Source organism: Xyrauchen texanus, chromosome 20, assembly GCF_025860055.1.
Source record: "Xyrauchen texanus isolate HMW12.3.18 chromosome 20, RBS_HiC_50CHRs, whole genome shotgun sequence".
Classification (NCBI taxonomy): Eukaryota; Metazoa; Chordata; class Actinopteri; order Cypriniformes; family Catostomidae; genus Xyrauchen; species Xyrauchen texanus.
In genome coordinates, this window is record NC_068295.1 from 1533532 (window position 1) to 1561168 (window position 27637).

At 41.3% G+C, this 27637-nt stretch overlaps 1 protein-coding gene and 1 long non-coding RNA gene across 2 annotated transcripts in view; one reads left to right on the forward strand and one right to left on the reverse strand.

Moving 5' to 3' along the window:
• Window positions 1–27637, forward strand: part of LOC127660790 (adhesion G protein-coupled receptor A3-like) — a 222840-nt gene that overhangs the window by 81319 nt on the left and 113884 nt on the right. The window contains 4 exon segments of the mRNA XM_052151208.1: window positions 113–296; window positions 1395–1544; window positions 9322–9483; window positions 9811–10029. Of these exon segments, the coding sequence (XP_052007168.1) occupies window positions 113–296; window positions 1395–1544; window positions 9322–9483; window positions 9811–10029 (715 nt within the window).
• The window catches only part of LOC127660833 (uncharacterized), a 50143-nt gene continuing 25868 nt past the window's right edge, over window positions 3363–27637 (reverse strand). The window contains exon 3 of the long non-coding RNA XR_007972699.1: window positions 3363–3516. This is a non-coding gene — a long non-coding RNA (uncharacterized LOC127660833). The remainder of the gene's footprint in view (window positions 3517–27637) is intronic.

The window sequence follows — 27637 nt, forward strand, 5'->3', positions numbered from 1 at the left end:
TGACTTATTCACTTTAGGGCGACTGAAATCAGTGTAATTACTGAGTGAACTAGGAATCAGAAATATGTTTAACTGTTGTATGATATTGAGAGTTGACGATGTGTCGTTACAGGTGGCCGAAGACGTTAGCTGGATTCGTCGCTTTCCTGCCGTGCACGGTACCTAGCTCTAGCTCCGCCCCTCTGGAGAAAAGGGCGTTGCGCAGGTGTGACCGCACAGGCCGATGGGTGGAGGATGACTATAACCAGTGCTCTTATGCAAGCGAGTTTACTCGCAGCCTGCACAAACTCACACAGGTCAGTAACCTTCATCGTCCCCATCATCATCATCAACACCAGCATGTGGAGTTTTAAGTCTTAAGAGACCAAAATGATGTAAATTAGTAGCAAACCAGGCTTCTGAAGGGCCATTATCCCACTCAAACCGGTTGTGACTCGACGCACCTGATTAAATGAGCTCCACTCGTCCTGATTTGCTGAATCACTCGTGTTTGTTAAAGCCTGAAAAACGTCTTCAGCTCAAGAATTATCTGACTATTGTTCAAAGCTCTTTGGCCTGATTTACACCTGGTTTTAAAGTGTTAGTTCATCCATAAATTAAAATGATGTCATTATTTACTGATCCTCGTGTAGTTCTAAACTTGCTTTCTTTTGTCTGTGGAATACGGATGTAAAATATCTGACGCATCTTCACATGGGACGTTTACGTACAGCTGGCCTTAATCATGAAACCTTTTTAAATATGTGTGTAAATTGAATTTTTACACGTTAAACATTCCAGCAAATTAGTAAATGCTGCGTATGTAACGGGAGCCAGCTGGTAGATAGCTGTGCAGTGTGTAAACCTCACTCTCCTGACCTCAAGAGGTGCACTAGCAACTGACTCTAGAGGCTGTAGCCTTTAGCCTCCTTGTTAGAGCACCTGCCTTCCACGCCGGTGACGTTGGTTCGAGTCCCGTACGGAGCGGGTAGAACAGTAGCGTCACACATACCCTTTAGATTTGTTAGTTAAAATGTGTGTATGTAATAAAGTTTTAATATATGCAAGAATATAATGCAAGAATTTCCGTAAGATCGGCTTAACAAACGTAATTTTTTTTTCTCGTGTTTCATTAATGAGGCCCTCTGAACATTTACAGCGACCACGACAGACAAGAGTGTAAATATCGACATGCATTTAATTCTGTTCGTCACACAAAGATATTTTATCACTTCAGAAGCCTTGGAATGTAGTGCACGGGTCGTATGGACTACTTTTACCACACTTTGATGCTGCTTTTGTGTCCTTTTTGAAACGTAAAAGCTTTAGTCTCCATCATCTGCAATTGCACGAAAAAGTACTTTGCTTCCTGTCCTGCAATCTTCATAATTAAAACCTCATTCTCTCTCACTCAGATACCAGTGAACGTCTCTAACGCTCTGGTTCTGGCGCAGCAGCTCTCCTCTTTCACCAGCAGGGCGGCGCTTTTCGGAGACATGATGGATGTCATTTTTGTCACACACCTTGTAGAAAGAATCACGCGGCTGGTGGAGCGTATCAGAGAGGTAATAATCAGATCCGTGGTAAAAACACTGTAACAGCCTTTTGTGGCTCGTTGCTTTTATAAACAATTCCAGCGGGGTCTTTTAACCGTTCAGCGTGTGGTTTGACTATAGCGTGCACATTTATAGACTTTCTTGTATAAATGATGCATGTTTCTGCAGCTGTGACTCAGTTTCTGCAGCTCTAGACCTTGTACACTTGTGCGTCTCTCTTAGAGTCAGCGGTCTGCTACTATGCAATTTAGATGCAATTTGAGTCTCAGCACACTGTTATCAGTTATTTTCAGCTTTAAGTATTACGTACACATGTTCAGTGAACACGTTTGGCATTTTAATAGCACTGGCGGACACTAGAAGAGCTGCTGGAGGGTTTAGCTGAGCAAATAAAGAGAACCTTGGGGGACATTTGTGTTAATTATGTAACTAAGGTTCAGTAGCCTCCGCTATAAGTGACCTTTAGACCAGAAATATACTCTATACGTGTCTATATGTCTGGCAGCCGCTTTTATTCAAAGCTGTTCATTTTTTCAGTAGCCTTTGTATAATCCTTGGGAATTGAACTCATGACCTTGGTGTTGAGAGCCAAGGTCATGGGTTGAGTTTGGGGGTGTTAATGCAATACATTTACATTTACATTTACATTTATGCATTTGGCAGATGCTTTTATCCAAAGCGACTTACAGTGCACTTATTACAGGGACAATCCCCCCGGAGCAACCTGGAGTTAAGTGTCTTGCTCAAGGACACAATGGTGGTGGCTGTGGGGATCGAACCAGCAACCTTCTGATTACCAGTTATGTGCTTTAGTCCACTACTCCACCACCACACAATAAGCGGTCCTGCGTGAATAAAAAGCAAGATGCTGTGCAACAAATGGACCTGAATGTAGAGGCCTTAAGAAAGATGCCGTTCTTTTAACGTGGGACGATGACTTAACAATGCAGTGCTTGTGGCGCGAGATGCTGAAGAAACAGCAAGAAGCTTTTCACAAAATTGCAACAACACATATTTGTTTTCAGAAATAACAAAGATGACACAAAAAAGACACATCCTGATGTCTAATCTTGCATATTAACCTTCCTGGGCTGTTCGGTCATTTTTGACCATTAATTGGCTCTATCACTCTACTATCTCCTCTCCACCAATAGCTGGTGTGTGGTGAGCGTACTGGCGCACTATGGTTGCCGTGGCATCATCCAGGTGGATGCTGCACACTGGTGGATGTTGAGGAGAGTCCCCTTGTTCACTATTTAAAGTTTGAAGTTTTCAGTAAAGCGTTATATAAATATATACATACAAAACATTAATTCACTCATAATCTTGCATATTAACATTCCTGGGCTGCTCGGTCATTTTTGACCGATTTCAGATTTGTTTTAGTAATAAAATTGGTTTCCTCAATCAAGAGTGGTACAAGACTTTGTGACTTCCTAGACTTGCAATCTGGACATGCAAAAACAACTTTGGACTTGATTCGATGAGTGTAAGTGGTTGTCAAATAAGAGCGACAACTTTGCTGTTTGCGGTCAAATATGACCGAAAGGAAATGAATGGGAGACACAGTTGTTTTTTTACGTGTCTAATATAATCAATGAATCTGCCACAATGCTGAACATAAACACACACAAATGAATGGGTGAGACTAGCCCCAATGAACATGTTAATGTCTGGGAGCCGCACCTTTCAGACAAAACATTGAATCTTTCTGTTTTGGAAACAAAGAAACAGTAAACTAACTTTCTATCAGGAAGACTCGCAGACTTGAGTGAGATTTAAGATGACATTTATTTGATGAATATAAAACAGAAATGTAATGTCTCTCTTTGGTGTGAGCCCCATCTGGCGGTCCAAAGAAGTTGTACTCGGAACCGTCATATCCTGCCAGAGATAGGAGGCAGGGGCGAGGAGCCTACCCCCGTTCAGGACGGGACTCAACAGGTGATGGTGGGGTGGAGGAGGTTGCTGTGTTAGCACACTGAAACAGCAATGTGATAGATTTTGAGCTGACTTATAAAGCAATGGCTTACATGTGATTGGCTAGGAGTTCCCCAGCTAATGGTGCAATGATGTACAGCTGCTAGCCTTCCCGCGAGAACTACGCTGCACTTACATTTCTTGTAATTTTCTGAGTTAGTGAAGATTAATGATTGCTAACAAAATGCTTATCCTACTGTATGTCTTCTCTTTGTAACACCATGGTCAGGTTTGACAGTAAACATACAGTATTATACATTATTTCAAAAACAGACACTTTAAATCAATTAAAAATATGCTAAATTTTAACAAATAATAGTTACAATTTTGGTCTAAATATATACCCAAATGCAAATCTACACTTAAAGTTAGAAAATCAAATAATTAATTTACAACATGCAAATTTCATAATTTTCAAGTCATAAGATTTTTCTTTTTTCCACCAAATGTCAGATATCTGCCCCCTAATGAATGATAAGTTCTCCTATATTCATCAGGTTCAACTTATAGAAGTGTTGGTTTTTACTGAAGTGAGGTTAACATATATTTGCTTATTAGGGTTCAATTGTATAAGTGCGTAATTGTAAAGATTTGTATTATTATTATTATTATTATTATTATTCTGCCCTAAAACTGTTTATGCAGTCCAAACCGTAAGTTGTAGAGAGCTGAAGCTTTGAGAGAAGGTAGTCCCCCGGAGTACTACGGTGTATCAAAGTTTCGGCCCGATTGGCCTCAAGGTGGCGCTATAGTGATCATTTCTCCATTTTGGCCCATAACTCCTAAACCGTTTGTCGCACACTCAAGTGTCTTACATCGTTGGATTCTTTGGCTCAAGTCGAACAAAACGTATATCACCGATTTCATTTCCGTCATGAAAATGTTAACGCTAATTTGCATAATTTGGAAAACCTACTTTTTCTAACTCCTACGCCGTATGTCCAATTCACACTAGAATTGGCGTGTCTACTATGAACCCTCCTGACAAAAAGTTATCAAAGGAATTTTGATTTGTCAAAGCGTTACGCAGATATAAGCCAATGAATTGTCTGGCGTCGTCCATTTTGTATGTATTGACCAATATCTACCAAACGAAAAGGCCAAATGTTACGAAACTATACTGTAGGGGGCGCTGCAACTAAAAAACACTAATAACCCCGCAACCATTTGATCAATGAAGTTGAAAATTGGTATGCATCTTGTAGGGGCCAAAGGCTAACATATACTACAATATCAGTCGGACAAATAAAAAACATGGCCGCCAACAGCCAATCACTTTTCAGCAGCTAATAACATCAAATCTGAATGGCGACCGTTACGAAACTTGAGATATTTGTATACAGTGATAGAATGAGGCTGTGTACCAAGTTTTATGAAAATCAGCCACAAGGTGGCGCTATAACAAGAACATTTACGTTTTCACCAATAACTCCGCAACCGAGTTGAATAATCTCAAAATTATTTTTCCTCAATTCCTTGCACCAAGACCTACAAAATGTATATCTTCATTTTATGGCATTTTATAAAATGTTTGCGCTATTCAAATTTTCTTAAAAAGCAACTTTTTCGAACTCCTCCTAGGATAAAGGAGAATAAATAAAAATTATTTGATTTTCACAAAAATTAGTGTGTGTCTACTATGAATCCTCCTGAAAACATTTTGACCCATCGAAGCGTTGCGAAAATATAAGCCAACGAATTGGTCAGGCGTCATCCGTTTTGTGCGTATTGACCAAGCGTGCTGCACAAGCCCTCAAAAGTGAAGCCAAAACATCTCGATCGCCCCCCGGTGGCTGGTCCTAGTATAGGTCATAAGCCCCGCCTCCCCATGTTATTCAACGGGACGTGAGACCAACTAAACAATGAAATGACACTTCACATATCTTTTTTCCAAAGATAGTTTCTGTCATTTACTGTCGTTTCTATCACGTTGATGTCATTTCAAGTGTTTGTTTTCAAAATAATTTTGTTTTTAGTTATTTGATGCTATAAAAACGCTGCTGTGACATCATGATTGACAGCTGTGATTGACAGGTTCTCTGAGTGAAGTAGTCACTGAAGCACCAACTGACTTTTTTTCGGGATCTTCGGAGGACTGAGGAGATTGGAGCTTTAAATTTAATATCTACATTTCTATAATTAATTATTTCACACCGTCATAAGTCATAAGTCAAAAGTGCAGGGGCGTGTGCTTGCTTGATTTCGCGGCTTTACTTCCTGCTCACTACTGCGCAGGTCTGGTCCCGAAATCGCAACTGCGCAGACTCAAGTCCCAAGATGTCAGCGCCATATCGGGACGATGGTGGCTTCAGTTCTCACCAATGGAAAAGAGCGAAGGGGCGTCGGCCATCTTTTTTTACAGTCTATGGTATTGACCAATATCTGCCAAATGTTATGAAACTTGATACACGGGTACAACAACACATTTTGAGTCTGCCTACAACATTTCAAAAGCATTCGCCTATAGGGGGCGCTACAACTAAAAAATGCTCATAACTCTGCAACTGTATTATCAATGAAGTTGAAAATTGGTATGCGTCTTGTAGGGTCCAAATGCTAACATATTCTACAATATGACTCAGACAAATAAAAAAACATGGCCGCCAGCAGCCAATAATTTTCCAGCAAAATGGCTGTATAAATGATGTGTAAATTATTGTATATTAATGTGTTTTGGAGTGGTGGTGGTGTAGTGGTCTAAGCACCATAACTGGTAATCTGGTACTCAGGAGGTTGCTGGTTTGATCCCCACAGCCACCACCATTGTGTCCTTGAGTAAGACACTTAACTCCAGGTTGCTCCGGGGGGATTGTCCCTGTAATAAGTGCACTGTAAGTCACTTTGGATAAAAGTGTCTGCCAAATGCATAAATGTAATAAATGTAAATGTAATATTATTCAATGTTATCTGCTATAACTACATCTAGGACTCCCTAGGTCAATAATTATCAAAGAAAAGTTGAACTTTAGTTATTTATTTAGGTATTTAGGGGTTGCATTTATCATGTGGGTTTGACCAAGTGTATCCAAAAGCCGATAATTCCTAAAATAAATATTCAAACTTCTAAACCTGTTAATTGCTGCTAGCAGCTATATTTTGCATTTGCAATTGTATGATGTAATTGATTGACCGTGAACAGCCGAGGTGTCGACCTTTATTGAATAGCCAATAAGGTTAAACCTATTCATCTTTAATATGTTTGATGCATGTTTAAATAATTGTAAGTAGCTTATAAGAAGCCTGTTGAAATATTTGGTTAAAGTTTGGCGTGTTACAGTTTGATACAGTATGTTTTTGTCATTTCGTGCAATAGAACTAAAATTCTATTTTCGTCTATTATGATCATATGCCATTTTAGTCCGAGTAAAATTGACTAAAAATGTATGACTATCATGAGCACGATGCAATATTGACTAAATGGACATTTTCGCCAGAAGACTAAAGACGTAATGACTCAAATGAAAACCTTTTAAAATGAACACTAATTCATAGGTGTGTTTGATTACATCAAGGCTGTGTTTGGTTTATGGTTAAATTAGAAACAGAATGAGGCATTCACAACTCAGCTCACAGGCGAATTAATGGTGCCCTCTTCAAACGCGTCCTTTCAGACTGCATTAGCATCTATAAGCTCACATTTAATACTGATACGGCTCACTCGCCGCCGCAGGGCTTTAAAAGGCAATTCAGCAGAAACTTATTTCAGCTATGGTTCAAAGGTCAGTCACAGGTCGCAGGAACAATATGAAAATGGTTTTACTCCCTACAGTCATTTTTCCTCTGTTAATGAATTATTCAAATAAAAGAAAAACATTCTCCATATCACCCACAGAGGATAATCTTAATTGCATCTTCATTGGAACTGCTGAATTTCAGTGTCCTTGTATCATTGTGATGGCTTGTACTAGACGTTAATGCAGTCTTTCATGAATATCCCATTTATGGGGATTGACTCCTGTGTTTTTGATTTCTCTGCTGGTGTAAAACGAGTCATAGTTCTTGTAAAAGTGTAAATCTGTTTGTACGACTCAAAGGTGGTAATTCTGACATGTGAACGCAGCATTAGTAATAGTTGTCTTTTGACTTTATACTATATAACAACAGGAATTGTCATTTTGAAACGTATGAACTTAAACGACAATAAAAAATTGCACTTTTTTTTTGCTAGATGCTAACATGAATTTAATGATGTGGTCTTGCTACACACTCCAACCACTTTCCCTATTGCCAGTGAAAACCGTCGTTTTATTTAATCGTATAAATATGTCAATTTTCTCCCGTTTTTTCCCCAATCTGGAACGGCCAATTCCCAATGCGCTCTAAGTCCTCGTGGTGGACTCAGTTGGAGGAGGAATCTCAGTTGCCTCCATGTCTGAGACCGTCAATCCGCGCATCTTATCACGTGACTTGTTGAGCGCGTTACCGTGGAGACGTAGCACGTGTGGAGGCTTCACGCTATTCTCCGCGGCATCCACGCGCAACTCACCACACGCCCCACCGAGAGCGAGAACCACATTATAGCGACAACGAGGAGGTTACCCCATGTGACTCTACCCTCCCTAGCAACCGGGCCAATTTGGTTGCTAAGGACACCACACTCCAGACATGAAACAAAATAGACTGAAGAGCGCACGGCAGGGAATATAACCCAAACCATGTGCTCATACAAAGACAGACATGGGCAGATAATGGCACGGTCTAGGACAGAACTGTGACAATATGTGTGTGTGTGTGTGTCTGTTTGTTTGTGTGCGTGTGTGTTGTCTGTTTGTATGTGTGTGTGTGTGTTTGTGTGAGTGTTTGTGTGAGTGTTTGTGTGTGTGTGTCTGTTTGTTTGTAGGTGTGTGTGTGTGAATATGTGTGTGTGTGAGTGTGTGTGTCTGTTTGTTTGTTTGTTTGTGTGTGTGTGTGTGTGTGTGTGTGTGTCTGTTTGTTTGTAAGTGTGTGTTTGAATATGTGTGTGTGTGTGTATGTCTGTTTGTTTGTTTGTGTGTGTGTGTGTCTGTTTGTTTGTTTGTTTGTGTGCGTGTGTGTGTGTGTGTCTGTTTGTTTGTTTGTGTGTGTGTGAGAGTGTGTGTGTGCAAGTGTTTGTGTGTGTGTGTGTGAGCGTATATGCGTGTGTGCGTGTGTGTCTGTTTGTTTGTAAGTGTGTGTTTGAATATGTGTGTGTGTGTATGTCTGTTTGTTTGTTTGTGTGTGTCTGTTTGTTTGTGTGTGTGTTTGTGTCTGTTTGTTTGTTTGTGTGCGTGTGTGTGTGTGAGTGTGTCTGTTTGTTTGTTTGTGTGTGTGTGTGCAAGTGTTTGTGTGTGTGTCTGTTTGTTTGTAAGTGTGTGTCTGTTTGTTTGTTTGTGTGTGTGTGTCTGTTTGAATGCGTGTGTGAGTGTGTCTGTTTGTGTGTGTGTGCGCATGTGTGTGTGTGTGTGTTTGCGTGTGTATGTGTGTGTGCGTGTGTGTGTGTGTCTGTTTGTGTGCGTGTGTGAGTGTGTCTGTTTGTGTGTGTGTGCGCGTGTGTGTGTATGTGTGTGTGCGTGTGTGTGTGTATATGATAGTTCTATATTAAATAGTGAACGTCCAAAAATAAAAGACAGAAGTGTTGCTAGATATCGCTAACATAAAATTTGACATTTTATGATGTTAAGCATATTTAAATTATAAGAGTAAATGCTTTAGCAGCCAAAGAACACTATAAAAACCCTGGGACTCAAACTGAGTATTAATTTAATAGAAGATGTTGCATGTTCCTTTTGAGTTGTATGAATAAGAGCCAGATCTCTGTGTGTGTGTGTGTGTGTGTGTGTGTCTGTAGTTGGGCGATTACGTGTTTGACATCGCGAGTAACATGATGCAGGTGGAGGAACACATTCTCTGGATGGCTCAGAACGAGACTCGCGCATGTACGCGTGTGGTCCAGTGTGTGGAACGCATCGCAGATCTCGCGCTCAACACAGACACAACTGTCATCTCTAAGGTAATGCTTCAAAACCAGCGATTTCCAGAGTAAAAAATCAAAAGACTTAATAATAAAAGACATTGAAATTTGTCCCTCTATATTCTGAATAACTGAAAAACTGGAATCTACGCCCCCGTTCTGGTCTATGGATATTCTACTAATGTAGGTTACAGATTAAAACCATTAATCAAGACTTTGTTTTGTGTTTATATATATTTGTAGAAACAGTCCTTGAGACTCACACAGAGGCACCCTCGTACAATGAATGATTTTTATTTTCCAACAAGCAATTAGTGGAAGAAAAGTAGGTCAAAATCACATCCATCTCCCTCTCTGTCACTGCAGGTCTCTCCTAACATCGCTCTGGAGGCGTTTTTAATCCGACAGGCCGGTGTCACTGGTTTATTGTGCACTGTAATGCAGCGTGAGCCTATAGCGCCCCCTGTGGCAGATGCTGGACACAACAAGGGTGATAGTGTTACCGGGTCAGACCAGAAAACCCTCCTGAACTTCAGATGTCACACTGTGAATGTCTCTGGGTCACCCATGGGTCAGCTTAGCCAGGTAAGAGTCATTACACTATGGACACTAACCATCCAAACCATTCAATGTGTTAAAAATCATTGTACGTCATTATTCAGATTTTACTTCGATCGCTAAAACTAATTTGGTCAAAAATGGCAAGACGGCAAAAAATTGCTCTGGTTAACACTGTGTCAGTAAATGCAATTTCGGGAGTGACTCCTGTATTCTGTCCTCACACACTGAGCAGTAATTTTTAAGTATTTATATAATAATTACTTTTAAATAGTAAATATTTTGGAATATATCCGCCATATATTTGTCATATATTAATTCATTTGATGTAAAAAAAAAAGTAATACAAATAAAATTAACATCAAATTAACTACTCGCTTGACCATCCAAAAATTGGTGTAATTTTAAGCACAGAAGTTGGACTTTACAATGCATGTACAGTCGGCAATATGACCAACAAGTGCTTTTTAAAGACAAATTAGAAGTGTTCCGTTTTCATAACTTATTAAATATTATTATTTTCTGTTCACCATACTGTAAAACATGCTAAACATCTTACAGATGGGCAAAGGGTTTAACGACGAAGCACAGACCGAATACATATTGAGAGTTTAGTCATAAAATAAAAACTTTGTGACATCAGATAAATATATTAACACATGACCGTCTACATTTATACATATTCCAGAGAGAGAGAGAGAGAGAGAGAGAGAGAGAGAGACAGAGAAAGAGAGAGAGAGAGAGAGAGAGAGAGAGAGAGAGAGAGAGAGAGAGAGAGAGAGAGAGAGAGAGAGAGAAAGAGAGAGAGAGAGAGAGAGAGAGAGAGAGAGAGCGAGAGAGAGAGAGAGAGAGAAGTATCACAGCATTATAAACTAGTGGCTTAAGTTTTAACAAGATCCCTTATCATTCCAGTCTGCTCCGAACAGTTTGAGCAGCACATTTTAGTGCATCAAAAATTCAATCTAATACTATCCAAACACACAGAACAAACCCCCAAACGTACCTAAAAGTTTAAAATAATTCTTGTCTTACAATCAATGGTATTTCCTTCAGGAAATGCAAATCTCATAAACTTCTTCATATTGCTGTAATTGCCATTTTAGGCACTCCACTTCGCATTGTGCCTAAGAACAACCCCTTATTGCTTTAATTTAATATCTGCATTGATTGTTCACCAACATATTTGTAAACACATTCTCCAGATCTTGATGGAGTCTGGTAAGATATTCAGCACTTAAAATGAGCAAAGCCACTTGATTGAGACAGTAAAAACATGAAGAAAAGACAAACAGCATCTGCTCTGATTGACTAAGAAAGTGTGTTTTGGCTTTAAGATTCTGGGTTGATGGAATAGTGAAGAAAAGATGATTAAAACTGCATCTCTAATGTATTTCAGCAGTCATTTGTGTGTTTGTTTATTCTGTCAGTAACATGCTTTAAGATATTTGTTTAATCCGTAAACTACACAGTAAATGTTCACATTCTGCAAGCAATCTGCTTTAGAAATGACAATATGGACAACATAAAGAGGAAGTGTGTATGTGTGTGATTATTAAATTAATGCATGGTTTTGCTCGTCCTTTTCCAGCTGGTATTCGTGTTATTTGACGAGCTTTTGCATCCCATTAGTGAGCGGTCAGTCTCAAGTAGATTAAAATCTTTAGTCAGATTTGGACTCTTGTAGTGGTCATTTGGTGTATTGGCCCAGGCAGCCAAGAAGAGAGATAGCAGGCATAACTTAGAAGGATTCAGGAAAACCTCTATGACATCCAGAAATTCCCAAAACACTGGGATGAGCATTTCCCCCCACTTTGTCAAATACAGCACATTATAGCCCACGCTGTTTAATCCAGTTCCAGGAATAATTATTAGGGTGTTATTGTTTAATAGAATTCTGTGCTGGATATGACACTGATGGAAACGACACTTTTAATGTTTTATTAAATAAAAGAACTGACTATTTAGTCTTGCTAAGTCTAATTTCATAGCTTACACTTTATGTATTCTAAATATACACAATTACATCATATTTTTTCACATTTTTGGGGCAAAATTACAGCTTGATTGGAAATGATGGCCAATTTAAAGTGATATTTCCCTTGATTCTTCTTTTTTTGTCTCAAGCATGCTCTTCACTGACACTTTTGTCCACTTGTTTAACAAGTACACTAACTTTTGAAAAAATAAGATTTATGAAATATGATTTAATTGTGTATTTAGAATGCATAAAGTGTAAGCTACTTCAACTATCATCCCTGTTCCCAAGAAGTCAAGGACCACAGGACTTAATGACTTCAGACCCGTCGCCCTGACATCTATGGTGATGAAATCCTTTGAGCGCCTTGTGCTTTCTCACCTCAAAGACATCACCGACCCCTTCCTGGACCCCCTGCAGTTTGCATACAGAGCCAACAGGTCTGTAGACGATGCAGTCAACTTGGCCCTCCACTACATCCTCCAGCACCTGGACTCCGCAGGAACCTACGCCATGATCCTGTTTGTGGATTTCAGCTCTGTCTTTAACAACATCATCCCGGCTCTGCTCCAGGAGAATCTCTCCCAGCTAAGTGTGCCTGTCTGACAGGAAGCAGTATGTGAGGCTGGGGAAACACGTCTCCGACTCACAGACCATTAGCACTGGATCTCCCCAGGGCTGCGTTCTTTCTCCTCTGCTCTTCTCCCTGTACACTAACAGTTGCACCTCCAGTCACCAGTCCGTCAAGCTTCTGAAGTTTGCGGACGACACCTCCCTCATCGGACTCATCTCTGGTGGTGACGAGTCCGCCTACAGGTGGGAGGTTGACCACCTAGTGACCTGGTGCAACCAAAACAACCTTGAGCTCAACGCTCTAAAGACAGTGGAGATGGTTGTGGACTTCAGGAAGAACTCAGCCTCACCTGCACCTGCCCCCATCACCTTCTCAACTCCACAATCGACAATGTGGAGTCTTTCCGCTTCCTGGGAACTATCATCTCCCAGGACCTCAAGTGGGAGCTGAACATCAGCGCCCTCATCAAGAAAGCACAACAGAGGATGTACTTCCTGCGGCAGCTGAAGAAATTCCACCTGCCAAAATCAGTGATGGTGTACTTCTACACAGCCATCATCGAGTCCTATCCTCACATCCTCCATCACTATCTGGTACGCTGCTACTACTGCCAAGGACAAGGGCAGACTGCAGCGTGTCATCCGGTCGGCAGAGAAGGTGATTGGCTGCAATCTGATGTCGCTCCAGGACCTGTATGCCTCCAGGACCCTGAAGCGTGCTGGAAAGATTGTGGCTGATCTCTCCCACCCCTGGCCACAATCTCTTTGAATAACTCCCCTCTGGCAGAAGGCTGAGGTCCATCAGGACAAAAACCTCACGCCACAAGAACAGTTTCTTTCCATCCGCCACTTGCCTTATCAACAAGGCCCGGTACCCACCCTGACACTCTCCACATGCCACCACTGGCTCTACATGCCACTCTACTTACTCTGCTCTCTTTATTTTATACTTACTTTTAATTGATACTGCGTGGACATATTTATATTTATATTACTTATATTTTAATTCTTGTTTCATATATTTAGTGATTGTGTGACACGCACCTACAACACCAAAACAAATTCCTTGTATGCGTAAAAAACTTACTTGGCAATAAAGCTTTTTCTGATTCTGATTCTGAACTTTATTAGGGGTAGAATTGTCTTGTGTGCAGGAAATGACACCAAAATTGTGAAATAGTCACAATTTATGAAAACACAATAAATATTGAAATTTTACATTTATTCATTTGGCAGATGCTTTTATCCAAAGAGTCTTACAAAAGAGGAAAACATAAGCGAATCAGTCAATCTTAAGGAGACAGTGGTACGAAAAGTGCCATATTACAAACTTTCACTAACATCAGAATAGTTTTCAAAACAAATACAAGTGCAATTTATTTATTTTTTTGTTAGTGATTAGTTAAGTGCTCTAGGAAAAGATGCGTTTTAAGTCGTTTTTTGAAGACAGAGAGTGAGTCAGCTTCACGGATGGACTTGGGAAGGTCATTCCACCAACGTGGTACGATGAAGCTGAAAGTCCGGGAAAGTCTTTTGGTGCCTCTTTGTGTTGGTACAACAAGGCAACGTTCATTAGCCGATTCTGGTGGGCGTGTAGCTCGGCAGGAATGATTTTAGGTATGCTGGAGCAGATCCAGTGACTCTTCTGTATGCCAGCATCAGAGCCTTGAACATGATACGTGCATCAACCGGCAGCCAGTGGAGAGAGACAAAGAGTGGCGTAACATGTGCTCTCTTAGGTTCATTAAAGACCAGACGTGCTGCTGCATTCTGGATCATTTGGAGAGGTCTAATAGCACATGCAGGAAGGTCTGCAATGAGAGCGTTACAGTAGTCCAGTCTAGAGATGACAAGGGACTGAACGAGCAGTTGTGTGGCATGTTCAGAGAGGAAGGGTCTTATATTACTGATATTGAAGTATCTACATGATCTTGCAGTCTGTGAGATGTGGTCCATGAAATTTAGCTCATCATCAATGGTTACCCCTAGATTTCTGACCGTTTTGGAAGGCGTTACTGTAGTCAAACCAATCTGCGCGGTGATGTTGTGTTCAACAGCAGGGTTGGCTGGAAAGACCAGGAGTTCGGTCTTGGCTGGGTTGAGTTGCAGGTGGTGTTCCTTCATCCAGGCTGAGATGTCTGTCAGACAGGCAGCGATTCGAGCGGTCACTGTGGTATCGTTGGGCTGGAAAGACAAGTAGAGTTGCATGTCATCAGCGTAGCAGTGGTAAGAGAATCCATGTGACTGGATGATGGGTCCCAGTGATGTTGTGTATAGAGAAGAGAAGTGGCCCAAGCACTGAGCCCTGAGGTACCCCGGTAAGTAGTTGATGTGGCTTGGACACCTCACCTCTCCAGGCTACCTTGAAGGACCTACCTGAGAGATAGGAGTTAAACCAGTCAAGCACAGTCCCTGTGATGCCCGGCGAGGAGAGGATGGAGAGCAGAATCTGATGGTTGACGGTGTCAAAGGCTGCAGAAAGGTCCAGGAGAATCAGGACAGATGATCTGGATTCAGATTTTGTTTACGTTTATTCTACTCTTTGTTGAGCTCAATGGTTCTCAACCTTTTTTTGACGAATGCCCCCCTACTTCATTCCCTTACCCCAGTCCCTCCTGACATAATTTAAAAGTGGACATTTTGTGTTACCAAAAAAAAAAACACCAGTCACCAGAAAACTCAATATTTGTATTATTTTGCTCAATGCAGCAATTGCTGCAATGATCAGAGGTGCGCGTTTAAGAGCTTGAGACCGGTCTGTCAGTAAAGAACGCACCTGTTTTGCACTCGCGCTGCTCTGTCAATTGAGCCGTATCCATCAACAGAGCCATACAGGTGCATTAGCTAAGATTGTGACTTCACCTGTCTATTTGACACTGCTAGACTTCAGAATCAGATGAACTGCAGTACAAATGCGTACAACCCGTATAATGGTGTCAGTCTAGATAAACATTGTAATGCAAACAGGAACTTAATGATGGATTTGTTTAACTTGATTTATAAACGCCACCCATTTGTAACCGAACACCCCCCCCCCCCCCCTCTACTAATTGTGGGGGTTTATAGATGATCATAGTTTTAAACATGTACTAATAAGTATTTTTAAAATGTATTTTCATAGTTTAAAGGGCACGTATTATGCTTCTTTTCACAAGATGTCATTTAAATCTTTGGTAACCCCAGAATGTGTTTGTGAAGTTTCAGCTCAAAATACCCGACAGATCATTTATTATACCATGTTGAAAATGCCCATTTTTGGGTGGTAATAAAATTATCTGTTTTTGTGTGTGTGTGTCTTTAAATGCAAATGAGCTGGTGCTCCCCGTCCCGTATCCAGAATAGGGCGGCGTTTTGACATCTCTGCTTGGGATAACTAGACATCATAAGCAATATGACTGACAGTGAATATAGTGAAGTTCAGCCCGATATGTTTGAACCGGAGTCAGACACTGATGAGGGAGAGACTCCGTCTGAAGGAACAACTTTGAGAATGAAACAGGAAGTTTCCGAATGGTTATTTGATACATTTAATTATTAGTTGTAGAGTTTTTTTCAGCAGTTTTGCAATGATGGATGAGCAACATACACACATACACACAAATACTGTTACAACTTTCACTATAACGAAACAACACCAACAAACAAACATGTCCGTCGGCAGTGTCCATCAACAGTCGTGGGCGGGGCCTATACAAAGTGACATCACTTTGTACAGAATCTGTGAACGGCTTGTTCCGAGACAGTGTTTATGATTAATGGGGATTCAAAAAAAGGATTGGGTGGATTTTTATCACTATAGGGTGGTTTTGTTCACACGTTTATGTTCAAACACCATGTAAAAGTGAATTTTGCATCTACGAGGCAGCTGTATGCTTTGAAGTGGCATCTGTTCACGAATTGGTGTTCTTCCAGAAGTGAAGACACCCAGAGGTGCGCAGTCGGGTCAGTGCTTTCCTTCCTGTAAGAGAGGTTGGAGGGGCAGCTGTCCCCCTCCACCTTGAATGTGCATGTGGGCACTATAGCGACACACCACGATGCGGTGGATGGTAAGTCCTTGGAGAAGCACGACCTGATCATCAGGTTCCTTAGAGGCGCTAGGAGTTCCTGGGACAGGTTAACCCTGGATGTCTTTCTTCCTCAGCCCTGCGGCAGGCGAATTCGGAGGAGAAATTCGATGGCAGGCCCAGTACTTGCATTAGTATACCCTGTACTGGGATAGGTGCTCCACATGTGTTGGTTGCCCGTGGTTAACCCCATGTGACAGATTTTCCAAGATACGGTTTTCCTGATGGCAAACTTGTGTCTTCCTTTGGTCCCCACCAGTCACCATGTTTGTAGAGGGGTGGCTTCTTTCCACATGTGGTACTTCTGGTTGGTAAGTCCATGTGACGTATTCTCCACATGTTAACCTCCCCTGTGGTCTCTGTGGTGTCGTTTCCCCATGGGAAATAGAACAACTTCCCTGATGTGAATACATCTGTCCCCAGCTGAAGGATTTTTCATTTTTGTGAGAGAAAAAGAAGAGTTGCTAGGGAGGGTAGAGTCACATGGGGTAACCTCCTCGTGGTCACTATAATGTGGTTCTCGCTCTCGGTGGGGCGTGTGGTGAGTTGTGCGTTGATGCCGCGGAGAATAGCGTGAAGCCTCCACATGCGCTACGTCTCCACGGTAACACGCTCAACAAGTCACGTCATAAGATGCGCGGATTGACGGTCTCAGACTCGGACGCAGCTGAGATTCGTTCTCCGCCACCCGGATTGAGGTGAGTCACTACGCCACCACCAGGACTTAGAGCGCATTGGGAATTGGGTGTTCCAGATTGGGGAGATAAAGGGATAAAAAAGCTGATAAGAGTCATTCGTTCTGGTTTCTTAATTATGGAAAATTAGTTAAAAAAAAATAAATAATAAGATTGATCATGATTAATCTTTAATTCACTAATAAAATCCAGCGAACTGTGTTAAGATACGTTTCGGGTGTCACCCTACAAACAGGTCGAAATGGTGTCCAAACCATTCTGTGATCAGATCACATAAACCACATATGAATGTGGTTAGAAACACATGTGGTTTGGTTACGTGCTCGTACATCTCAATGAGAATCATTTTCAAGGCTGGACCTGTTCATTCAGCTGCATACCCATCATGCACCTGAGTGCTGCAATCTCACCCTCTTTTATCTGTCCATTTCAAAGAGTGTTACGCTGTCCTCGAGTCGAGGGTTCACTCGTTGAGATCTCTGCTTCATTCATTCAACATTTATTGGTTTGCGAGTTGTAGCTCCGCCAGGTCAGAGCTGGATTCGTAGAGGATTGTGAGCACTTTCAGACACCGTGAGCACAACTGGACACAGCCGGTTTCATCCATTACGTTTTAATGTTATAAGTTATCAAGATGTTTCTGTGTTCATTGCACAAAATATCCAAAGCGTCAAAGAGAGGGTGGAGTACAAACATGAATAACTAAATGAAGACTAATATGATGAGTAAACTATTAAATGATAAAAGACACATCCCTTTACCAATACTGAACAGTTTTTTACTTTATTATTATTATTTTAATTATAAACGCTTTCATCTTTTTGTTTGCAGTATGCATGTTGCTGATCCATTAAATCTCAGCAGTTGTAAATGACGATGAAGTTGATAACATGTTTACGGGCTCCTCGATGCTCCTTCACCCCCAGGCGAGTTTGCCCTTTTCTCAAACCAGCGAAAGATAATTTATGCATTAGCGTTTTACTTTGCTGATCTTCATTAATCAGGCTGTGCTGTCAGAGTGGAACAGTGTTGAGATTAAATAACCAGATCCAGATACTCGATAGAGTTCTTCAACTTTAAAGCTTTTAGTAGATCTGTTTCCTGTGAATGTTGAGCAGTGGAGAAGTCTACAGATGGACAGATCTCTATTCATTTTATATCACAGTTGTTTTGGACATTTGTGCGTATGGTTGGAGGTGTTTTGCAGTGGTTGCCACACATGCATATATATATATATATACACATCCTTGTGGTACCCCACGTCCACATGTGTGGACGTTGTATTTTGGCTGATCTCAGTTCAGGAGACTCTGTGCTGTCAGTAAATGTTTAAACATTTGTGACAAAACAACATGGCGCTGATCACAGCGGAGTTTGTCTTAGTGTCTTTGGTTGAAACACCAACAAAACTACATCTGGTAAGAAATCTCATTAAGTGTTTACATTGAAACCTGTTTGAGTCAAAAGATTAGAGTGATTTATCGTGAAACGGCACGCTGTTAAACACAACGACCACATTCGTGGACTGTTTGCTCAGTTTCATATATCAGTTTCAATATCCTATATTCACTGTGTGAATTAATGGATGCATCAAAAAGCTGGAAAATGTGTCTTTTAGAGGCTTTATATGGAGTCAGGATGAAAATAAGGAGCATTTCAAACTGTTCTGAGACCAGTGCAGACAGACAGCACACTGGAGGTTAAGTCATGCACTAAATAGGGAGCTAGGGAGCATCCTATAGCTCTCCTATAACTGTTCTGAGACCAGTGCAGACAGACAGCACACTGGAGGTTAAGTCATGCACTAAATAGGGAGCTAGGGAGCATCCTATAGCTCTCTATAACTGTTCTGAGATCAGTGCAGACAGACAGCACACTGGAGGTTAAGTCATGCTCTAAATAGGGAGCTAGGGAGCATCCTATAGCCCTCATATAACTATTCTGAGACCAGTGCAGACAGACAGCACACTGGAGGTTAAGTCATGCACTAAATAGGGAGCTAGGGAGCATCCTATAGCTCTCCTATAACTGTTCTGAGACCAGTGCAGACAGACAGCACACTGGAGGTTAAGTCATGCACTAAATAGGGAGCTAGGGAGCATCCTATAGCTCTCCTATAACTGTTCTGAGATCAGTGCAGACAGACAGCACACTGAAGGTTAAGTCATGCACTAAATAGGGAGCTAGGGAGCATCCTATAGCTCTCTATAACTGTTCTGAGACCAGTGCAGACAGACAGCACACTGGAGGTTAAGTCATGCTCTAAATAGGGAGCTAGGGAGCATCCTATAGCTCTCATATAACTGTTCTGAGACCAGTGCAGACAGACAGCACACTGGAGGTTAAGTCATGCACTAAATAGGGAGCTAGGGAGCATCCTATAGCTCTCTATAACTGTTCTGAGACCAGTGCAGACAGACAGCACACTGGAGGTTAAGTCATGCACTAAATAGGGAGCTAGGGAGCATCCTATAGCTCTCCTATAACTGTTCTGAGACCAGTGCAGACAGACAGCACACTGGAGGTTAAGTCATGCACTAAATAGGGAGCTAGGGAGCATCCTATAGCTCTCTATGCAGCTATAAAAGGGCACTCATCGGTTCAGAGTGGAACTTCAGTAGATTGGTCTTCTGCATTATTCTGTCTTTTCTGCACACTGAAATAAAGCAATTATTGTTCATTTATACTTTAAAATTGATTCTGTTATTAATTTTATCTGACTCTAATAATCTGACTTCTAATTTAAGTTGACCTCTTATTTAACCTGTTGATATGCAATCGCTCACACTCGGGAGTGACGTTATTGTGCTTACATTTACAATATAATTTACCATCTATAAATGTAATTCATGTTAACAAATGATACATCTTGTCAAAGGTCTAAGGGTTCAACATTGGATCTCTGTTTCACGATAGCAATGCTCCAGAAACAGTAATTGAGTTATTTGTGCAGGAGTACAAATGAAAACATGCAATATCAAAACGGGACTTTTATTATGAAATCACGATCGCCAGATGAATCCAGTTCAACACACTTGGGTCAATCGTCCATGACAAGCGTTCATTAAAACATCCAATCGCACTTTTTGTCCATAAAAGTGAAACCTTTGAGAAATGTAAATATATTCTCCATTGTTTACATAAGATCTCTCCTGAAAGAATTGTTCTTATATATTAGAGTCTCATAAACAAAACCAGCCCGTCTCCAAAGTCTATTTTTAAACTGTGGCGTAGTTTTATTCATAATAGTCGAGCAGTGCCGTCAGATTTAGTGTCGTCTTGAGAGGCGGAGCCTTAATTTTACTCTGAACACTTCCAGAGAGTTTACAGAGATTAAAGCTGCAGGAACCTCATTTATTATTCGATCAACTTCAAATTTGAAACTTAACTTCTTTAGACTCGTGGGTTTGAGAACTTTGTATTTCTGGGTTGTCTTGCCACATTTATTAATGTTTTATTAGATTATAAAAACACGTTCAGCAAAAAATATTTCGATTACTATAAACTTCAGCTTCTCTAACTTTAAAAAATAACAATATATATTAATTCTGAAACTTGTGAAATAAAGCCCAAAGTGTCTCTTTCAAAAGATACTGCAACTGTGTCCAAACTCCAAACGGTCCCGTGAATACAACCATTTCAGTTCAGGTGTATCATTTTCATGGTTTGTGCTCAAAAAGGGGTGCACATCAGCAGGTTAAATTACAGCTCTAATTAATTTCTGATCATTCTTTTAATTAAAATGTTTAAGTAATTGATTACTCTGAGACCTCTTTCTCCTACTCGGTTGTCCTAGGTGGTTCTTATACCTGGTTGTCCTGGGTGGTTTTCTCCTATATTAAAGCTCCGTTCTTAGTCAGCGGTTGTAGGGTTAACTAATATCATCTGGTTTGGCTTGTCTCATAACCAGACGATATTAGAACTTGCTAAGACAGGTGGTGAGCAGTGAGTGAGAGTCTTTATATGGCTTTCTCCTACCCGGTTGTCCTGGGTGGTTATACTACCTGGTTGTCCTGGGTGGTTGTACTACCTGGTTGTCCTGGGAGGTTGTACTACCTGGTTGTCCTGGGTGGTTGTACTACCTGGTTGTCCTGGTTGGTTGTACTACCTGGTTGTCCTGGGTGGTTGTACTATCTGGTTGTCCTGGGTGGTTGTACTACCTGGTTGTCCTGGGTAGTTGTACTACCTGGTTGTCCTAGCTGGTTGTACTACCTGGTTATCCTAGCTGGTTGTACTACCTGGTTATCCTAGCTGGTTATACTACCTGGTTGTCCTGGGTGGTTGTATTACCTGGTTGTCCTAGCTGGTTGTACTACCTGGTTATCCTAGCTGGTTATACTACCTGGTTGTCCTGGGTGGTTGTACTACCTGGTTGTCCTAGCTGGTTGTACTACCTGGTTGTCCTGGGTGGTTGTACTACCTGGTTGTACTGGGTGGTTGTACTACCTGGTTGTCCTAGCTGGTTGTACTACATGGTTGTCCTGGGAGGTTGTACTACCTGGTTGTACTACCTGGTTGTCCTGGGAGGTTGTACTACCTGGTTATCCTAGCTGGTTGTACTACCTGGTTGTCCTGGGTGGTTGTACTACCTGGTTGTCCTAGCTGGTTGTACTACATGGTTGTCCTGGGAGGTTGTACTACCTGGTTGTCCTGGGTGGTTGTACTACCTGGTTGTCCTAGCTGGTTGTACTACATGGTTGTCCTGGGTGGTTGTACTACCTGGTTATCCTGGGTGGTTGTACTACCTGGTTGTCCTAGCTGGTTATACTACCTGTTTGTCCTGGGTGGTTGTACTACCTGGTTGTACTGGGTGGTTGTACTATCTGGTTGTCCTGGGTGGTTGTACTACCTGGTTGTCCTGGGTGGTTGTACTATCTGATTGTACTGGGTGGTTGTACTATCTGGCTGTCCTGGGTGGTTGTACTACCTGGTTGTACTGGGTGGTTGTACTACCTGGTTGTCCTGGGAGGTTGTACTACCTGGTTATCCTAGCTGGTTGTACTACCTGGTTGTCCTGGGTGGTTGTACTACCTGGTTGTCCTAGCTGGTTGTACTACATGGTTGTCCTGGGAGGTTGTACTACCTGGTTGTCCTGGGTGGTTGTACTACCTGGTTGTCCTAGCTGGTTATACTACCTGTTTGTCCTGGGTGGTTGTACTGGGTGGTTGTACTACCTGGTTGTCCTGGGTGGTTGTACTATCTGATTGTACTGGGTGGTTGTACTATCTGGCTGTCCTGGGTGGTTGTACTACCTGGTTGTACTGGGTGGTTGTACTATCTGATTGTACTGGGTGGTTGTACTATCTGGTTGTCCTGGGTGGTTGTACTACCTGGTTATCCTGGGGGTTGTACTACCTGGTTGTACTGGGTGGTTGTACTACCTGGTTGTCCTGGGGGGTTGTACTACCTGGTTGTCCTGGGTGGTTTCTCCTATATTAAAGTTCCAGTATGGTCTACCCTGGTCTAATGGTTGTCCTACCTGGTTCCTCACCCTGTTGCAGTACAATTGTATTCCTTAAGGAATATCTCAACTTTTTTTAATCCTCTACTTTTGTTGGATGTTTTAGTGATTTTAAGGAGTGAATTGATTGGTTTGTCATTATTGTGAATTGTGTGATTGATCCGTTCAGTTTATTTACTTCAGTTACTTCTTATGTAGTATATGCAGTGTTGTTATCTTGAGCTGCTCTTTGTTGTGTATGGTGTTCTAATAAGCCTGTCGTTGACGTGTAAGTGTGGGCAGTTGTGTGATTGTGTTACATGTTTCTGATGTAACTTCAGAAACTTTCATAGTGCATTGAAGTCTAAAATCTCACAAGATAAAGGCAACTTTGATTCGTCACGATATGACCCTTTGAAGAACTGATATGGTGTATTGCTCATAGATAGCAATCTGTTTACTCTCTTTCTTTTGGCATCTTGCCTTCACAAGCTTCTATTCTTCATTGAACACTTCAGCATTGTGTTTGTTTATTCTCCTTGACCATTTCTCATGGATAGATTAATGTGTTTGTGATCGTCTCTTTCTCCAAATATGTGACACTCCGTTCTAATACTTAAAATGCAGTGGATCTCATTTTAAAGGTGAAGTTTGTCATTTTTGGATGCTAAAATGTAATCTTAATATATTTATAGATTCTGGTTCTTTTGGTATCTTCATTTATCAGGCCCTATATGATTCAGTCCCAGAGATATGGGGATCTCAATGTGGCTGAATTTTACCCATTATTAGTGGGTCACTTTGCATAAAGCTGGTACTTATTGTATTTAAAGAGGAATGTCTGAAGAACAAATAATGCTGAAACTAGCAATGTACCTTTATTTATTCAAATTGACCATTTCAGTGTATTTTGGGGCAAAATTGGTTTGTTGTATGCAATTGTTTTGATAGAGGGAAACAAGATGCATTTCTAGTTTCAACATTATTTGTACTTAAGACATTCGTCTTTAAAAGACAGAAAGTATCAACTGTATGCAAAGTGACACACATTTGTTATTTGACCACTGAAAATGTCTATAATTTATTAATTTACTCATGGAGCCAAACTGAGAGCCCCATATCTCTCGGATGGAACCATATAGGGCCTAAACAATGAAGATGCCAAAAGAAATGTTTGTTCTGAATCAGAATCTAAAAGGATATTAAGATATATTTAATAATTCTTGAGTTACAGGCAAGAAAACTTTGGAAAAAGTACACGAAAAGTGTTTTTATCCCATTTTGAACTGTCACCATTTGTATATAATGCAACAAGGATTGCTAAATTCAACTGATTTTAGTAACAGACCTCCCAATCTCTGTGTAAAATTAAATAATGATGCTAAGAATATTTTTTTGATCTGTGGTTTTGCTCCAAAAATCATTGGTGAAAATTGCCATTTTGACCCCACTCTACAAAATAGTACTTACTAAGTAAATATTCATCCATGGCATTTCATATTTTGGTTTTCATCTTCATTTATGTATTTCTTAAACTAGAAAAAAAGTGTTCTTCAGTCCTTTGCTTTGTTGGACATAGCTTCATACCATGTGAGACACATTTGGTTTTTGACCATTGAAAATTGGTAAAATTTGACAATTTATGTGTGAAGAGAGAGCCCAATTGAGGCATTTGATATTTTGGCTTTCATCATCATTTATTTTTACCAGCAAATAACCATCAAACAAAACTTTGTGAGCCGGGGACCTCTGGGGTTTCACCTGGATAAAATACAAGTATCTTACCTGTTCTTTGAATTAAGATGAAAAAGTCACTGTTAAGGTTAAAATAAATATTATGGTTCAAAAAATAGTCTGACTGTATCCATTGTGTGTGTGTGTGTGTGTGTGTGTGTGTGTGTGTGTGTGTGTGTGTGTGTGTGTGTGTGTGTGTGTGTGTGTGTGTGTGTCCATGTGAGCTGGTGAGACAGCACCCGTGGCATGAATGATGTATTATCTGGAAGAACGCTCTAATGAATACGTCAATGTTCGGATGGAAGCGTTTGTAAGACTCCTTTGTATCAATCAGATGCTCTCTCTCCAGGGAAATCGATCAGCAAAGCTGCTTTACAAGCCCAGGGTCGCCAACACTATCTGCAGCTTTTTTGTGCTGAAAGAGAGATGAACGTTGTACGATTGAGAAATAAGATGAAACAGCATTTATGGAGGTTCACAAATGATATGCAGTAAAACTAGATGTTGACGTCATAGTGTCGTAGAGAAGGGGAGCTGCAAGGGCTGTTTATTTACATGTTGCTCAATTTTTTAAGTCAACGGGACATCAAAATCAACTGTTCAATTCAAGTTAAGCTCAGTTGGCAGAATTTGTGGCATAATGTTGATTACCACAAAAATGAATTTCGACTCGTCACTCCTTTTCTTAAAAAATGTTTTGTAGTACTCAACATTATGCTACAAATGCTGCTTTTGATTGCTTTGTCTCAATAATTTTTTTTCCAGCAGTTTCTTAGGCTGAGAGTCTCAGAATGTATCGTAATCTATATCATTAAAACGTTTTCTTTACAATGACACCAAACACTTGACCCTGTTTTTTATTGTTGTTGTTGTCGAGTTATAAGCCTGGAATTTTGGGTATCCCGTTGAAACAGGAAAACTCATTGAATGCTTCAGTGAGGGAGATTGTGTTTTAGGATGTTGAAAAAAATGGATTCAAATATTTGTACCCTCACTGAGTTTCAAGCAGAATTTCACATCACAGAAGAGTGATTGCATCATCTTATCTAGTTCATACCTATCAGAATCAGAATGAGCTTTATTGCTAAGTTGTCTCGCGTACAAAAGGATTTTTTTGTGGGGGGATTTCTCCTGAAGTCCACTATCATCTCCACTGTTTTGACCGTGTTCAGCTCAAGGTTGTTGTGACCGCACCAGACAGCCAGCGGATCAACCTCCCGTCTGTATGCAGACTCGTCACCGTCACAGATGAGGCAGATGACCGTGGTGTTGTCTGCAAACTTCAGGAGCTTGACAGTGGGGTCTTTTGCAGTGCTGTCATTCGTGTACAGGGAGGAGAGCAGTGGAGAGAGAACGTGTCCCTGAGGAGCACCAGTGTTAATAGTGAAGGTCTCGGATGTGACTTTCTAAAGTCTCACTAGCTGCTGCCAATCTGTCAGAAACCTGGTGATCCATAGACAGATTGTGGTTGGCATGGAGATCTCACTCAGTTTGGTTGAGAGAAGATCAGCTATGATGGTATTGAAGGCCGAACTGAAGTCCACAATTAGGATCCTTGCATAAGTCCCAGGTCTGTTGAGGTGTTGTATGATATAATGCAGTCCCATATTGACAGCATCATCCACAGACCTGTTTGCTCAGTAAGCAAGCTAAAGGGGGTCCAGCAGGGGTTCAGTGATGCCCTTCATGTAGGCCTAAACCAGTCTCTTAAAGACTTCAAGATCCCTGAATGGGAGAGCAACAGGTCTGTAGTCATTAAGTCCTGTGATTTTGCGTTTTTGGGGACCGGAATGATGGTGGAGCATTTGAAGCAGCAGGGAACTTCACACTGCTCCAGTGATCTAATGAAGATCTAAGTGATCTAATGCAGTCTGGGCCTGAAGTTTCCTAGTCTTTTGTTTCTGGAAGACCCAGCACACATCCTCCTCACAGGCCATAAGTGCAGATTGAGTAGCAGGAGGGGGAAGGAGGGGGGTTCCAGGATGTGTTGGTGTGTGTGAAATGAAGATCAGAGCAGGGTAGGGGTGTGAGACTAGGCTTTTCAAACCTGCTGTAAAACACATTCAGTTCATCTGCCATTTGCTTATTTTGTACAGTGAGTAGGAGGTGTAATATACTTGGTAATGCATTTCAGGCCTTTCCAAACACAGATGCAGGATCGTTTAGCTCTGATTGCCTTAGTCAGTATGTTTCTGGCCAATTTGAACAAGTTTGAAAGCTGTCATCCGAACCACGGACCGAGACCGCCTGAATAGTGGGTCTCGGTCCGCTTCCAAACGAACTCTGGTGCGGTTCAATTAATATGAACGCAACATGGACCAAAGACATCTAAATGGACCAAAAACAGGAAGTAATTTGCAGGAAGTAATACTGACCTCAAGCATACCTGCTTCTTCTCATCATAGGAGCTATATTGCCCATTATAGTTCGATACAGACATCGAACCACCATCAGCCGTCCTTGCAGCATATCTTCGTTTGTGTTTGCAACGGAGGAATTCCTGCGCTGTTTTGAATCCTTTACGCATTTTATTAGCTCTACATTTGTTCTCATCTGGTAGAAATACCACCATATATACATATATAAATCCAACGAGTGCATTACGCCCAGCCGCCAGCATTGTTTTGGATGACCGGCAAGTTCCGTCCAAAACTATATGTCATCCGTCAAGTCAAGTCAATGTATAGCGCCTTTCACAACACACATCTTTCAAAGCAGCAACCCCTCAACATTCTGCTGAGACACAGTCACCCAAAGCGCCTCAGATCAGCCCTGAACTCAACCAAACTGCACACATTTCACCAGACACAGAGCCCTGCATAAGCAACCAACCTCATTTGATCCCCACCCATACCTCACACATCAGTGGGCCAGCTAACAGTCTAGCAGACCAATCACGTTACAGGAAAGTCCCATGACTCACCCAGCCAATCTGAAACAGGGCCTACTCTTCATTCTTTGGAGCCTTCAGAACCCTTGATTATTCAAGAATCGACATTGTTTAGCTCTTGCCCCCAAGTGAAAATGGATGTCAACATGGTTTCTGAAGATAGTTTGCCTGTCCCAGCTGGAGCAGATGCCTGTCCAGGTGCTCTTCCCCAGTGTTCATCTCACAACTGGGAAGGTGTGGATGCAGAGCCCAGTGTTCATGCCC